Source organism: Anser cygnoides, chromosome 12 (assembly GCF_040182565.1).
Source record: "Anser cygnoides isolate HZ-2024a breed goose chromosome 12, Taihu_goose_T2T_genome, whole genome shotgun sequence".
Taxonomy (NCBI): domain Eukaryota; kingdom Metazoa; phylum Chordata; class Aves; order Anseriformes; family Anatidae; genus Anser; species Anser cygnoides.
In genome coordinates, this window is record NC_089884.1 from 110,358 (window position 1) to 126,974 (window position 16,617).

At 42.6% G+C, this 16,617-nt stretch overlaps 2 protein-coding genes across 7 annotated transcripts in view; one reads left to right on the top strand and one right to left on the bottom strand.

Annotated features, from left to right (window-relative positions):
• GABARAPL2 (GABA type A receptor associated protein like 2) lies at positions 1-8,677 on the top strand. Its single transcript, XM_048050454.2, has 4 exons — positions 1-183; positions 521-576; positions 5,926-6,098; positions 8,114-8,677. The coding sequence occupies exons 1-4, from the start codon at positions 150-152 to the stop codon at positions 8,202-8,204; spliced, it is 354 nt and encodes a 117-aa protein (XP_047906411.1). The 5' UTR covers positions 1-149; the 3' UTR covers positions 8,205-8,677.
• The window catches only part of ADAT1 (adenosine deaminase tRNA specific 1), a 26,517-nt gene continuing 17,874 nt past the window's right edge, over positions 7,975-16,617 (bottom strand). For 4 of the 6 annotated variants that reach the window (XM_013197719.3, XM_013197716.3, XM_013197712.3 and 1 more), the window contains one exon: positions 7,975-14,865. In XM_013197719.3, the coding sequence (XP_013053173.3) occupies positions 14,733-14,865 (133 nt within the window). In that variant the 3' untranslated portion in view covers positions 7,975-14,732. The remainder of the gene's footprint in view (positions 14,866-16,617) is intronic. The other 2 variants (XR_007158931.2, XM_013197718.3) reach the window with 2 other exon arrangements.

Sequence of the window (16,617 nt, forward strand, 5' to 3'; positions counted from 1 at the left end):
CTGACCGGAAGTCCCGCCTGCCGAGCCGCGGCTGTTGTTGTTGTGACAGGTACCGTGACAGCGACAGGCCCCGCCGCCCGGCACGAGTCCCTGCCCGCCCGCACTCGGGCCCCGCCGCCGCCGGCTCCGCTTCCTGCCCGGCCCGCGCCATGAAGTGGATGTTCAAGGAGGACCACGCGCTGGGTAAGGGCGGGCCCGGGCCAGGTGCTGCCCGCCGGCGGCCCTGCGCCGCCCCGTCTCCTGCGTCGCCATCTGCCCCGGGCCTCCCGACTCGGTACGCGGTCGCGGCCGCGACTCCCGGTCGTCGCGGCTTTGGGCGGACAGCCCCCTGCGGCCCTCGCCGAAGGCTGGCGCGGTAACCGGGGACGGCCTCCCCGAGTAGCTGGGGTCTCGTCGCAGGCAGGCAGGACGGCCGCGGCTCCCACCGGCTCCCGCGTCTGCAGGGCTGCTGGCTCTGCCTAGGACACCGGTGATAGATACTGTTACCATCCCAATGACTAATTACGAGTTTTGTTCACAGAGCACAGATGCGTCGAGTCAGCAAAAATCCGAGCCAAATACCCTGACCGTGTCCCGGTGAGTAACCAAGCCATCTTCATTCCAGTACTTAGAGGCAAAGATGGATATCTTGGGATACCCAATCCTGCCCTCTCTTCTTTGACCAGATCCTACTATGTAAATTCAACTTTCATGTATTCATCTTCATTTTGTGACATAGATGTTTTAAAGAGGCTCCAAACACATCTAACTAATCCAGCATTCCCTCCTCTACCCCATACGTATTCTCAAGTAAGCAACACTGCCTGACTTTCTGAATGCTCACCACACATCTATGGTTTATGAGTGTCCTGGTTTCTTCTAATAGCAATTATATTCCCAGCAAAGACCCTATGCTTTTTTTCTCTTGAAGATTTTATTCTGTGCCAGAGAGAGAGAATAAATTCATTACACCTTGACAGTCATCCATCATAGCTAGATGAGTTTGGTAATTTTCCCCTTAATATCTGACTGTAAGCAATCTGATCTTGAACCCACCTCATGTAAACTCTATTGTTTGAAGAGCCATTGCAAGTGGTGACTGCTCCTTTCTGCATTAATACTTGCTGCCTGCTAAATAGCAAATGACTTTTCTTCACTCTGTAATCCCTTTTATCATGTTTCAGTCAGTGAAATGACCATACTTCATGCTCTTGTGTAACAGCTAGCAACACGTTCACATTCTCAACCAATATACTTGTGAGTAAAATTTCCGCATTCCATCTGATCACATGCCAATTAGTGACATTCCTATCTGACCTCTAGGTAAGTAACTTAGCCAGTAGACAGCACAGACCAGAGAACCTCTAACCATTTTTCCTTTCTCTGTTTCTGACTCAAACCTAGTCACAGCATCTTCTCCAGTTGTAGTCTGGCAAGTTCATCCAATCCTTGCTATTTTCTGCTTGGCCACCTACCTAATATAGACTGTAGCATGCTAATAACCATATATCTTCACAGGTATACTTTTGCACATTTCCAGAATATCTTTCATGACCCTAGAGGAAAAAGAGAGACATTGGAACTCATAGTGTGAGTCAGAATTACATGATACTTTATCAGGAATGGATAGCGATGTGTAAATAGATACAGGAGTTAAATCTCAAAGTCCATTGTGATGCTTTGTCTGGGCAAATAAAAAAAATTCTGCTTGATGTTTCAGATTGAGACACCTAACTTTTACAAAGTAGTTGGTATCGAATATACATTTTTTTGTGTTTAGTAATCAAAAGTGTTTTTCAGACTTAATGCATGTTTTCTTCTTTCCAGGCTGTAGTCTGCATCCAGAATGATGTAGGTCAGAGGGTTCTGACCTTCAGAGCAGTTCTCAGCTGCTCTCTCTGGCTCCATGGATTTATAGATATTTCAGTGGCTCAAACATCTTAAGATGTATTGAGATAACATATGAACAGCCCCTGTCCTAGTCTGGACCCTTTAGAAATAAAATGGGAGTTGAAAAGACACTCATGCTTCCTAGGCACTGCTATTGTAAATTTGCTTGGGTATCACATGATCCAAGGGTTAGAGGTATCTGCATGTTTTACTAGAAGCAGTTCACCAATAGCCTTGACTTCCAATTATGACAGTTTCTGCATTGTAAAGCTAAAATGCCTGGTAGATTATTACAATCTCTTTTTTAAAGTATCAGATGGTAAAGCTTGAATGTTCCCTTCAGTCTGTTCTTGGTCTTCTTTACACTTCCCACGTACTAAATTGCAAGGGCCACTTACTGTACCATCCTGTTTCTGCAGGCAGCACCAAATAAAAGAACCCTCCACAGATCATAGTGTATTTTGTAAATTTACTCGAGCCTTACCTGTATGCTGTAGCAATAAGGAATGCAGAGCTAAGCAACAGAGACACAGCAACCTCTTGTCAGCCCTGTTTCCCCACATACTGCATTTTTCCTTCAAGACCTAGCCTGTGTGGAGCAACGAACATCAGGTCCTTTCCACAAGTTATACTTAATTCTCCTTCCTCCCATGTATGTTGCTTTTTGCTTTGTTTGTGACCTTGCTGTCTTGCCTTCCTGTGGTCAATTTCTTAACTTCCTAACATATGAAGTAAGATAGTTTAATGTCAGTTCAGTGTAACACAAGAGAATAGCATCAGTGAGACAACAACAATAAGGTAGAACAAACTGTATGCTTTAAAGTGCAGTTATGCATATTCAGAATAAAACTTTTTTTTCTGCTGTCCAGTGAAAAAAATCAGTATGTTACTGCAAACCTGAGTCCGTAGACATTCTAAAATGGTGATTAACATAGGCATCTTTTTTTCCAAGTGTCAAACAAAAGCCTGTTAATGCTGTAAACACCATCTTATCTAGGCATCTCTGTTTGGTTCCCTATCTGCTTTCTGTTCTGTTCTCTCCTGGTGTAGGTAGAGAAAAGCCAAGTTCCTGCGACCTGGCAGTATAAGCATGGGTTGTGATTTTTATCCACGCCACACCCCCCCCCCCCGGTCTATGTATCCCATCTGGCTCTTATTCATATATAACTCATATGCAGCTAAAAACAACATTTCATTGGTACGGCTTCCCTGTCATCCTGTAACTTCATCCAACTGATGCTGTAATCGTATTGTTGATAATATCATACATAACATGTACTGCTGGATCATCTCTCAGTTTAAGTTCGGTATGTCAGAGGCATACAGACAAGATCACATCACAGCACATTTCTGCTAATTTGGTGGAGCACTCAACTGGCTTCACTGCCAGACTAACTGGTACTCCAGGGCGCGCTGCAGGCATGCTTCCTTTCTCTGCCTAGGCTCATCATACAGCCTAGCTAAAATGCCTAGTGCCTAACTGTCGGAGGTGAATAATCATTGCCAGATTAATTATGCAAACCCCGACAGAATGGATGTCAATTCAAAAGCCGTGCAGAAAAACACATAAAAGAAAAAAAAAAAAAAGAACATGGGATCTATGGCAAACTGGAACCTTACATTATACAATTTACACTGCAACTCTATCAGAATTTTGACTATATTCAGATATAACATGGTCTTTTCAGCTGTGCACTAAGTTACCTACGGTATGGCTGCTCCTCTACTTAGCATGACAGTTTCTGAGATCCTGGTACACGTGTGATGATATTGGTACATAGTCTGTGATGGTGCAGTACACTGCACAGATGAATACAAAAGACTTAAAAAATAGTGAATACTGTAATGCTTTACATGGAAGCCTAAGAGACATTTTGGCATCTCAGGATTGTGTACAGCAGGTGAAATGGAAGATGTTAGATTCTAGACTAGGCTGGTGGTTCTCCCTCTATCTTAGTACTGATTTTTTTTTTTTTGCTTTAGTGTTGGTGAATTTTTTTTTCCCTTTTGCTGTACTCCATATCAAGGCAATCAGTTCTGTCATGTGTTAGGAATGACTTGGGGCTTTGTTCAGAGGAGACAGTTAAGTTTGACGGGTAGAAGTGGTGTGTGTGTATTAAACCTGTACTTCTTGGTTTGCGGATTACTATTTGATCATATAGCATTTTAAAAGAGAAAAGTCCTTGCAGACTACAGTTCTGTGTAACACAAAATTTCAATCAATAACTGCCACTTTCTGTGTATGAGATAGTGACAAAGACAAAATAAGCACCGTATGTACAAAGGGAGCGAGTGGACTTCACAATCATAGAATCATTAAGGTTGGAAGAAACTTTCAAGATCATCTGGTCGAAACCATCACCCTACTGCCAATATCACCCACTAATCCACGTCCCTAAACGCCAGGTCCAACCTTGAACACCCTCAGGGACGGTGACGCCACCACTTCCCTGGACAACCCATTCCAGTGCCTGACTACGCTTTCTGAGAAGAAATGTCTCTGAATTTCCAACCTAAACCTCCCCTGGTGCAACTTGAGGCCATTCCCTCTAGTCCTATCGCTAGTTACCCGTGAGAAGAGGCTGACCCCCAGCTCCCTAAACCTTCCTTTCAGGCAGTTGTGGAGAGCAGTAAGGTCTCCCCTGAGCCTTCTCTTCTCCAAACTAAACAATCCCACGTCCCTTCAGCTGCTCCTCATAGGGCTTGTGTTCCAGACCCTTCAGCAGCTTTGTAGCCCTTCTCTGGAAACGTTCCAGGACCTCGATGTCCTTCTTGTACTGAGGAGCCCAAAACTGAACACAGTACTCGAGGTGCGGCCTCACCAGAGCTGAACACAAGGGGACGATCACCTCGCTGGTCTTGCTGACTACACTATTCCCGATACCAGCCAGCATGTCATTGGCCTTCTTGGCCACCTGGGCACACTGCCAGCTCATGTTCAGGCGAGAATCTATCATCGCCCCCAGATCCTTTTCCTCTGCACAGCTTTCCAGCCACTCTGCCCCAAGCTTGTAGTGCTGCATGGGGTTGTTGTGGCCAAAGTGCAGGACCTGGCACTTAGCCATGTTGAACCTCATCCCGCTGGCCTCTGCCCATTGACTCATCCTGTCCAGGTCCCTCTGCAGGGCCTTCCTACCCTTTGGAAGATCGACACTTCCCCCTAACTTGGTGTCATCTGCAAACTTCCTGAGGGTGCACTCAATTCCTTCATCCAAATCATCAACAAAGATATTAAAGAGGATGGGCCCCAACACTGACCCCAGGGGATCACCACTGGTGACCGTTCTTCAGCTGGATTTCACTCCGTTCACCACCACCCTCTGGGCCCAGACATCCAGCCAGTTTTTAACCCAGCAAGGAGTGTACCTGTCCAAGCCACAGGCTGCCAGCTTCTCCAGGAGAATACTGTGGGAGACTGTGTCAAAGGCCTTGCTGAAGTCTAGGTAGACTATGTCAAGAGGCTTTCTCTCATCCACCAGGCGGGTCACCTGGTCATAGAAGGAGATGAGGTTGGTCATGCAGGACTTGCCTTTCATGAACCCATGCTGACTGGGCCTGATCCCCCAGTGGTCCCACATACATTGTGTGATTGCATTCAAGATGACCTGTTCCATCACCTTTCCTGGCACCGAGGTCAGGCCTGCAGTTCCCTGGGTCCTCCATATCACTTGCCATTGCTGATTTACCAGTACTGCAGTCTTGTTGATTTTTTCATGACTCCAATACATTTGGAAGGAAGGAATATGTGAGTCCAGAGGAGGGCGACAAGGTTGAATTAGAGGGCTGAAGCACCTCTCCTGTGAAGACAGGCTGGGAGAGCTGGAGTTGTTCAGCCTGCAGAAGGGAAGGTTCTGGGGGGACCCTATAGAGGCCCTCCAGTCCAGTGGCTACTGGAAAGCTGGGGAAGGACTCCTTGTCAAGCAGTGCAGTGATAGCACAAGGAGTAACGTCTCTAAACTAAAAAGAAGATAGATTTAGGTTAGAGCAGGTGATTTATCAAAGCCTTCTGTTCATACCCATCCTGAAAAGCCTCACTTTCACGCTTGTGTTTTACAGGTCATAGTGGAGAAGGTCTCAGGATCTCAGATTGTTGATATTGACAAGAGGAAGTACTTAGTTCCATCTGACATCACTGTGGCCCAGTTTATGTGGATCATCAGGAAGAGGATTCAGCTGCCCTCTGAGAAGGCAATATTCCTCTTTGTAGATAAGACTGTCCCACAGTCTAGGTAAGAGGCTGTTCACTTGGTATTCAGAACTGTATCAGAGGGACATTAACTCCTTTTGAGGCTTATTTGGTGATTTTTAGAAGGCACATACTTACATTTTAAATCTCACTTATTGCTTTTTCCCCCCCTCACACGTGATAAACATCTTGTTTCTCAAGCTAAGCTGAAAGGAAAGGTGACTGCAAAATGTATTATCATTACTTTCATGGTAAGAGGGTAAGCTCTGGCATTGCATCTTTGGTTGAACGTAGGAACACCACCGACATCAATGGCAAATAATCCTCAGTGTAACAAGAAGTTTGCGTGTTAAGTGCTCGAAAGCCAACACCATAAATTATTCTGAAAAACCATTAACTGTCATTTCACAAAGAAACGATGTTATATGTTAGTTACTGTTACTTTTTTAATCACTTTTTTTTTTTATAAGCATGAACTGCAAAATGACTATAGAAAGGTTTTCCACGTTGCTTTCATATTGGAATAAGTTTCAATGGTTGCCTGCTATGTACAGAACAAGATATAGCAGAAGCAGCTACTTAACTATACAAGCTATTTTAATATTTGAAGGAATAGTATGTAACATTATGTGGCTTTGATGCAGCGTTATTCTTACTCACCCTTACCTGTGTAATAGTACTTCCAGGTAACTTGTCCAGACTCAGCTAGAAATATTATTTAATTCATGATACACAGTAGGGACCTGTGAAGACCACCTTTTTCTACTTTCTCTCTTCTGGGTGCATTAGGAATGCATTAGTCCCATCTTCTTAGTGCTGTACAACTGCTAGTAACAAACAGGAGAGGAAACGGCACATTGTCTAATCTCACATTAATGATGAGATCTCTCATCTCTGCTGGAAATACGGGGCACTGAAGCTTCAAGCTAATGGAAAAATATTAACTTTTGATAACAGATAAAAATCTTATTGATCAATGGCTCTACTTCTTTTGGAGAACAAATTTATTGCATAGACCACTAACTCTTGACATTCTTCTCTCCTCATCCAGAAGTTTATCTACTATTTACCCATTTCCTTCTATTTCTAGTATTGCCTGCAACTCTCTCCAGTTCCTCTCATGTGGCATCCATTTCTTACGGGTAAAAAGCCATGACTGTTTTCCCCATCACTCACATTCAGCCTGCATCTTCCAGTTCACTAGTCTTTTCTCAAACACTCTTGGGAAGTCAAAGGTGAGCTGAAGAAGCACCACTTGTGCAGCTGACTGTTGTCAACTGCCTGTTTCACCTGTGGTTCACAGATGGTAGGAACAATTGTACTGGCCAAGTAATTGCTTGGCTCTGTTAACTGTTTTTCACAATAAAGCATCCCACTAAAGACTGCTTAGACTGTGAAGGGCCACATGCCTATTCTGTTTAAAAAAATAGTCCAAACATTCAAAATTTTATCCATTGAAAAAACACTAGCTTTTAGCTAACATGGAATTTATTGCCCACACGTTTTAGTAATAGCACTATTTTAAGTCATCACTTTTTAACAATACAGAAAACAAAGCTTTAACTCCCCCAAACAACCTGGACCTCGGAGAAGCAGTCCAAATAGTGTAAGTTTGGTAAGCTTAAGACCATCTGAACATTCAAGACTACAGCATATGGAGAGAGAAATTAGGTTCCTCACACAAGCAGCAAGGCTTCAGTTCAGCTGCATTGAAAGATGATGCTATCAGGCTCTTAATCTTGCTATTAGTCACAGCATCAATAACATACAATTCAGAAATTGAAATACATCCAGTGAATCATTTCTAATAAAAATAAGGAAGCATTTTCATAGATGTACTCGTTAGGTACACAGGTAACAGAAATCTAGGTGTCCTGCAGGGAGCCCAGGATCATTTTGTGAACTCAGGAGTCAACTGCTTTTCTTTTTTTTTTTTTTTTGTGTGTTTTGATTTATACATAGACTTAATTTTAGCTTCTATTAATCCTTATGTGAGATTCTATTACCATTTGCAACTGTCGTGATCCCAGCAAGCTGTTTCATTTTTCCCCCTTCAAGCTTAACTATGGGACAACTTTATGAGAAGGAGAAGGATGAAGATGGATTCTTATATGTTGCCTACAGTGGAGAGAACACATTTGGTTTCTGAATGGTGGGTCTTGGCTACTATACCATCCTGCTGTGTATCTTGTAAATAGCTGATCATTTTCTGTTTTGACATCCACATAAGTTTCTTCTATATACATGTATTTGTAACTGGATTTATTTCCTAATGTATCTATAGGTCTTGTTTTATTAGACTGTTAAATTATAAAAAAAAAAAGTGTGTTTTTTCTCATGGCTATGGAATCGCAGAGCCTCACTCCTTTAGGGGATACATTTAATGGCATTGATTAAATAATAAAGCAAAGTAGTTGAGCTACTAAAACACGAAAAGAATGCACATGTATTCTGTTTTAAGGAGTTAATTTATGAAAAATAAAAACATTAAATTAGTATTGGGAACACTGGATTTGCTAGGTTATCCTAAGCAGCAGCAAGATGCTGATCATGTTGAATCGAGAAAGTATGTTCCTCTTTCTCAATTAACAGAGTACAATAAAAATTCCTACCACAAACAGACAGTGCTGTCTTTTCTTTACCTTCACTTTGGCCACGGTTATGTATCATTCACAAGATAGCATACAACTGCTTGCATTATTTACTAGACATTGTACTGCTTCTCAGCATTTAGGATGCTGCTGATGATAGAAGGAAAAAACAAAGAGTTATCTGTTAGTTCTCAAGACTAAAAGATTCAGCGCTATTACATCTAACTGGGAGAAAAGCCAGGCCAGCGCACAGGCTATAAGCGGAGGAATAAATACCATGGGCTTTGGAATGCAGGACCTAGGTGAAAAAAGCATAGTATATAAGGAAAGGGCATCTTGAAGAAGGAACGATACAAATAGAAAACCGGAGAGCTGGAGAACAGGAAGGAATAATTTGTCCATGAGTTATGGCCAGGAGAGAAATAACTAGTAAGGAGTTCAGATTAAAACAGTTGCATAAGCAGTTTTTAAAAAAACAGCAGTAGTTGTGTTACAGTTAGTTATATAAATATACATGTATTTTCCAACCAAAAATTTGGTAGGTATTGTAAGGAATTTACAGAACCAAGTATGTGAAAAAATAGCTTTAACTCACTTGAAATAGACAGCCAGACTTAGAAATGCTGCATGCAAGATAAAGAGTTCAAGATCAGTTCCTCTCCTTTATGAGCACTACTGCTCGAGCATGTGGCACAGCACAGCAAAAATAGAGAAAGGTTTGCCATAAAACCAAAAAAGCTGTTATTTGTGAGACTCTCAACTTCCTTCCAAATGGGCTTACCATAGCTACATGACTACCTCTCCTTAAGATGCAGAGGCAAGCTTGTGGCTCTGAACTACGAGACTGCAAAAACAAACAAAACCACATATAAGTGCATAGTACTGGAGGTCATGCTCTGATATGAAAGGACAACACTGGGTTGGAAGAGTAGCATTGCTCTGGAATTTGTGAATCAGCAAGGAATCACTAATTACGGTTTAGATTCTTAATAAAAGTATCACTTGATTTTCACGCTAAATGGTGTAGAAGAGTTTAAAGTGTTTCCAGACACAGGGAAAATGTTATCACTTTCTAAGCTTAAATCAAATTCATATTAGACTAAAATTCCCGTGAAGCCACCTTATGCATGGAATTGTGTTCAGCACTACAGGTTTTAGAGGTGCTGGCAGAATGACTCCACATTTGAAGAGATAGGAGCTTATGAAACATTGATACTACAGTATTATTGGGACTTGTCACAGTAGCAGTGCTGTATGTGCTTACTGCATCTGAGAATGCGCAGTTAATTTCAATATGCCTTTCATTATTTGAAATAGTACTGCACTGTATAGCAGTGCCTTAGTTAACATTCTGTCCCTGTTTCTTTCCAGAATGTGTTCCGTCCCTCCCTTCCATGGACTTAGTATGTTTATTTACTTATTTACTCTAAAACATTGTGATTCAGATTTAAGTGGTTGCAGCTGTGATTTAATACCTTTTTCTGCTGAAAAAATGTCTCCTTTAAGCTGAAACATCACAGTTTGTCTACAGTATTAAGTAATTTTTTTTTGCTAGCTGTGAATAAGAAGAAAATGTACCTTAGCCCTCAGAACTGCACAAGAAAACTAATTCCATGCTAGCACAAATATATCTAACCAAAACAAGGGAAGATGAGGTTTTATTGCCAATGTTACGATTCACATGACTTTTGGAATACCCTTCATAAGCCTCTAAAAACATACATAATTACTCTCTTAACTTCTCTGTAATTTTTCACTAGTTTGGTTTTAGAAGCCCAGGTACCCAACTTATTCCAGAGAATGAAGGGATAAAGGCTCTACATATACTTCACTTTGTATCTGCAAATGTACTTAAAACGTCAAGAAAACAAAGATTTTCTTTTGAACTGCGTACCTCTCCTTTAGAGAGGACAGTGTGTCTTGTAAATTGATTAAAAGCAACTTGTCTAGAATGTGGGTCCCATATAGTCTTATCTTTCTGGTAACCCTTAAGGACTGACAAGGCGTTTCAGTCTATACAATGAATGAATCACAGAAGCGCAGAATCGTAGGGGTTGGAAGGGACCTTGAGAGATCATCGGGTCCAACCCCCCTGCCAAAGCAGGTTCCCTAGAGCAGGTTACCCAGGCAGGCGTCCAGATGGGTCTCGAGTATCTCCAGAGAAGGAGACTCCACAACCTCCTTGGGCAGCCTGTTCCAGTGCTCCGTCACCCTCACCGTGAGGAAGTTCTTTTGCATGTTGGTGCGGCACTTCCTGTGCTCCATTTTGTGGCCATTGCCCCTTGTCCTGTCCCCACAAACCACTGAAAAGAAGTTGGCCAAATCCCTCTGTGTCCCACACTTGAGATATTTGTAAACATTGATAAGATCCCCTCTCAGTCTTCTTATCTCAAGGCTGAACAGAGCCAGGTCTCTCAGCCTTTCCTCACGGGGAGGAAACCCTACAGCCCATAGGCCCCGTATCATCTTAGTGGCCCTCTACTGGACTCTTTCCAGAAGAACCCCGTCTTTTTTGTACCAGGAAACCCAGAACTGGACACAGTACTCCAGGTGAGGCCTGACCGGGGCAGAGTAGAGGTGGTGGATCACCTCCCTTGACCTGCTGGCCACCCTCCTTTTAATGCACATCAGGATCCCACTGGCCTTCTTGGCCACCAGGGCTCACTGCTGGCTCATGGTCAACCTGTTGTCCCCCAGGAATTTCTCCGCAGAGCTCCTCTCCAGCAGGTCGTCCCCCAGCCTGTACTGATATGTGTGGTTGTTCCTTCCCAGGTGCAGGACTCTACACTTGGTCTTGTTAAACCTCATTTGGTTTCTTCCTGCCCAGCTCTCCAGCCCATCCAGGTCTCGCTGAATGGCAGCACAGCCTTCTGGCATGTCAGCCACTCCTCCCAGCTTTTTATCATCGGTGTATGTGTTGAGGGTGGACACTACTCCCTCATCAAGGTTGTCAATGAAGATGCTGAACAAGACCAGACCCAGCACCAACCCCTGGGGAACACCGCGAGTCACAGGCCTCCAGCCGGACTCTGCACTACCAATCACCATCCTCCGAGCTCTTCTAAATAATGAAGAAATGGAATTAACATCTCATTATTCTTACAGTAGCATTTCTATATAATCTTAAGCTTACTTAAGTATCATCTCTGGTATAAAGAAACAAATACTAGGTGAATTTAGATGGCCTTTCCTCAAAAATTATCTTGCTTCCATCTGTAAACCACCACTGCTGCAATGCGCTTGTAATGATGCTATCAGATTCTCAGGATAGTTACACTCTAAGAAAGAACCTTTCAACTGCATTTGGTTGCCAATTTTACTCTTAACACCTTTCTTTCCTTCTTATTGACAGTAGCTTTTCTTAAGAAGTAACTCACTCACTGTTTTCCTGCTTATGCCTCAAGCATTTCCTCCAGGCATGGTTTCATAACCATCTAGTAGTTTCTAACCATCAGAAGGAAGCCTGGCTCCACCCACAGCAGCACAGCCCTAGCTCTTCCTTTGCTCTTGTGCTTACTAGGTTAATTGCAAAGCTGTGAAAAACTAGCACAAAGCTACCTTGTTTTGGGGGGTCACAGTTTGTTTCTCCACAGACAGTAATTTGAATCACCTTCCATTTACTTTGAACATATTATGACCAGTAAGGGCTCCAGCCAGCATGAGGTGAGCAGTGAAAGCACGCTGCAAAGATGAGAACTTTGCTTTTTCAGGGGGAGAGGGATGCTACCACATAATCTCAAGAAATTTCAGCTTCAAACTCAAACGGATGATAGTTTAATTTAGACCTGGACAAGTACTTGTTCTTATGCTCTGCTTTTGACTTCCTTTAAAATGAGCGGACTGTCTGCCCAACCTTCTTACTGCGATTGAGAATAGAACAATTTCTCCAACAGCAAAGCTGTTAAAGGCATCCCGTAAAAATTAGGAATTACAGTTTGTTTGTTCTAGCAAATAGGAATGATTGGTCCCAATACTAGCTTGGGGTAGCCAAATATCTATCTGGGTAATATAAAGACACACTGTAGAGCATTTTACACACGCCTTGGAAATCCTGCTGCCCTCATAAACTCTGCTGTTCCAATTACCAATTGTTTGGTTGTCCTTGTTAACCATCAGTTTACATGAATTTACATCAGGTAACTGCTCATCTCAAAACTAGTCTGATGCCAAGACTACAGAACAACTAAGCTTTATGCAATCCATTTTAATATTGCAGCTGGACAGGTACTGGAAACATTCCAGTCTGGTCGGCAGGTTCACTTCAGACCTTGTTGATGATTAGTGAAGGGAAACTAGGTACGTTAAGGAACAGTTTCTGCAAGATCTCAGGGAAGGACAGAGGCAAATTTCAGGAGCCTGGAAATTTACCGGTTATCTTTTTAGTTAAGCTACAGGACTCTGCCCTCGGGATGCTATTTGCTCAGTGATGGTAACTGCTACCATTTTTCTTTAGCAGTTCACCCAGTGGCCTATCTGCAATGGCAGCTGGCCATCTTCCAGCCTCCGATGACTAACGCAAGTCACCATTCTCCATAATCCTCTGCCCTTTACACACACACGTAATGTCTTCCCCATCACCAATTCAGCTGGTCTTTCTGGATGTCAATGCTGGAGTTAAGCGGATAGGTTTACGCACACACAATTCAAGTTTCTTGTTATTCCCTCAATAAATAGATCTTCTGTAACACGATCTCTGCTACCAACTGTTCAGTCCCCTATGCAGCCCTGTAGGTTGGCTGTAAAAGCTGTTTTGAGAACTTCTGTACCCATTTTTCAAATCCAAAACAACAGTAAGATAGCAAACAACAGGAAACTCAAATAACTAAAGAATTCTTAAGCTCCAAATTAACCACTTTCTTTCATTCTGCCATTACATTGTCCAAATATTTTAGGAATAGGAGGTTACAGCAGAAAAAGTACAGAAAGGGAGCATGCTCAGTAGCAGTGACACAGTCCTGAAATTACTCACAGAAGGTAATAATTGGGACAGAAAGCTTGAGGATGATTACCCATTGTTCCCCTCCCTCCCCCCTGCTAGCAATGTGGATTGTTTTGTCATGCAGATGTTATTTGGTAATAAAGCTTAAAGGCAATGATTGCAAAGACTGCCAGAGACTACTTACAGTCCCCATCAGAGTGTTTCCACCTTTGCCAGCCTATTAATGAACACTTGCCAGGAAACACTGACATAAATGCTTAAGGCATCCCTGCTTCTAATGAACCACGTATCACTGGAGAAAAAAGAAAAAACAGACCCTGAACCAAGGAACCAACCAACCAAAAACCGCCAATAAAAACCCAGTGTTGAACAAGATCGAACCAAGTAATTCAGGAGATGTCTTTCCTGTCCACAGAAGCACATCAACTGTGAAGGGGTATCTGGCAAAGTCCTGAAATTAAGAAATGCACAGGATAACATAAGCAGTATTATTTGACAGTCTTCTCCCCGGCACTCTTTTAATTCTGCTTTGGCTACTTTTAGGAATAGAAAATTATACGGATTACTTCCAGAAAAAGACCCTTGAACAAAACTATTTCCAATTAGGAGCAAAAAATTCTGTGGGGAGACAGAAAATTCTTGCAAGCACCGAACAAGAAAAGCCAAGAGTTATAAAAATACTACTTACTATACGTTAGGGTTGTCCCAGCAACACAAAAACAATCACAACATTATGAAGAGCAGAAGGAAAACCAGCACCAAAGTTTTACAATGACAGCCTTTCTTCCATAGCACTGTTTCAATTTCAGTTGACATTACTTCCATTTCAACAGACTACAGCTGATAAATCATATCCTCAGAAAAACGATGATTCGCATCACTGCTTCCTTACTTTTGAAGGCACGTTGTTTCATGCAGCTCAGAACTAAATATGCAGTGATTCTTCTCTACAGTTAAATAAAGGGGAGAGGGGGGTGCAGGGCGGGGTGCAAATCAACCAAAACAAAAAGATCTCTGATTTTACTTTCCTTTTCAGTCCTATCTCCTTATAGCACAGGAACTAGAGGACATCTTTACTGGCCCTTGAGTAGCATAGGTATCTGCTGGGTTTCAGGGCACTTTGATGTATTTACTGTTGCTTTTATTCTCATGTGAAGTGCAGGTATTCCTGGGCATTCTTGACCCAGCCCAGCAGCGCTTGGCTGCGCAGCACTTTCCAGGCTTCTTGATAACTTGATGCAGCTTCCTTGTAGTCCCAGTATGTTTTTAGGGTCTTCATCCTGACAGAAAATGCACAACAATGACAAATTGTCTATTATTCTATTGGATGTATTGTAACACCATGAAAAAAACAATCAAGCATTTAAGAATATGATGATGTCATATGAGCTTTTCCACACTAAGTGAAATTCTCTTGTGCTTCTCAGGGAGACTTGGAGAGGCCCAGGTGCTGACGAAGTCAGTGTTTCTAGACATTGTCAGCAGTCTCATGAAAGAAGAAAACAGTAACTTGTCTGCCAAGCTTCATACATGCTCTCCAGCAACAGAAGTATCAGTGCCTGACTGTGACAATAGGTTACAGAAAACCCATGACAGCAAAAAACGTAGAACCAAAGCAGAAAAGGTGGCTAGAGATGAGTGCTTTGAATTGGGTTGAAGTAGCTTTGTTTTGCTGGAAGAACAGATGTGATTTCTGGCTAGAAGGGAAGGGAATAGGGAAGAAGAGTATTTCTTTTTTAACATGGAGTTATGGGGAAGAATGAGACAATTTATTTTTTTTTTACTTTATTTTCTCCCTAAAGCATAAGAGGCTCAGTTTTGGTATTCTGCTCCCCTTTGTTATGTAGCACCTGCTCCCCACAATCTCAGGAAAACCACCAGTCCCTCTGCTGAGTGCATGATACCATTGATTTTCAAAACAGGGAAATACAGGTCAACGGTATCTGAACACATAAGAGAGAGAGCACAAGCACCTCTAAAACAATTTCATATGACTTATTTCTTTTCCAGCCTCTTTCTTCTCCCTTTACCAGTGCCAAACCACATGAGACACACAATGTTTAAACATCAATCCAATATGAAGGGAAATTCGCAGGCAACATGACATTCCTCAATAAAGAGGAAGAGCCAAACTGCTCCAGGGATCCTAATCTAAAAAGTCTGAGAACCACTGCACTAGATTACAGAACAAACTTTCATGCTTAAAGGCACCACAGTCATCACCACCACCCAACACAGCAGAATAGCAGACCCTAAGAAGCTATAATTCAGCCATTCAGCATTCTATTATAAATGTATTTCTAGAACGCTGACATGCACAGCAAACCACGAGATAGCAACTATACAGAAGACCCAAGGTTCAGAAAGTGCAAGAGCAAAGAACCTGCCTACTCAACTGCTGAACATGGGAGACTTATTGAATCTCAGAATCATTTGGGTTGGAAGGGATCTTAAAGATCATACAGTTTCAACTCCCCTGCCATGGACCCACTAGACCAGGTTGCCCAAAGCACCATCCAACCCAGCCTTGAACAGTTGCAGGGGTGGGGCATCCACAACTTTTCTTTTACATACTCTTACAAACCTGCCTGCACTCTTCATTTGTCGTAGCCAATCCATTTTACTTTCTTTACCTCTTTCACATTATTCAAACTCTGTAAAACTAACCACTGAGCTGTTTTTGAAAGTTCTGTGGAAGGGCCCACTGCAACTCAATGGAACAGACACAGAATCCCAGTACCAATGGTAGATCATGCTTTAGGAGCATCACTAAAGAGGTAAAAGACCACCAATTATCTGCGTAAGCAGTGTTCAGGAAACAGCACACATCCAAGTTGGACGGTGGACCTTAACCAGCTCCCTCAAATCTCTTGTGTAGGCTAGCTGTTCCTCTCCCAGGTACTCCAGCAGGGTCCTCAGAGATATGGTACAAGCCACCTGCACCTCCCCTCCACCTCAAGACCATTCTTGAAGGAGCAAAGTGTATGCTTATACTCAAACGTGATGACCAATTCAGTCTTTGGGAAGAAACT

What these genes read in the sequence shown, in the direction of transcription:
- GABARAPL2 (XM_048050454.2), top strand. Translation starts at nt 150, where the DNA reads ATGAAGTGGATGTTCAAGGAGGACCACGCGCTGG. An exon ending in CAAGGAGGACCACGCGCTGG is followed by an intron (nt 184 to 520) that starts GTAAGGGCGGGC and finishes TTTTGTTCACAG; the next exon opens with AGCACAGATGCGTCGAGTCA. An exon ending in AAGACTGTCCCACAGTCTAG is followed by an intron (nt 6,099 to 8,113) that starts GTAAGAGGCTGT and finishes TCCCCCTTCAAG; the next exon opens with CTTAACTATGGGACAACTTT.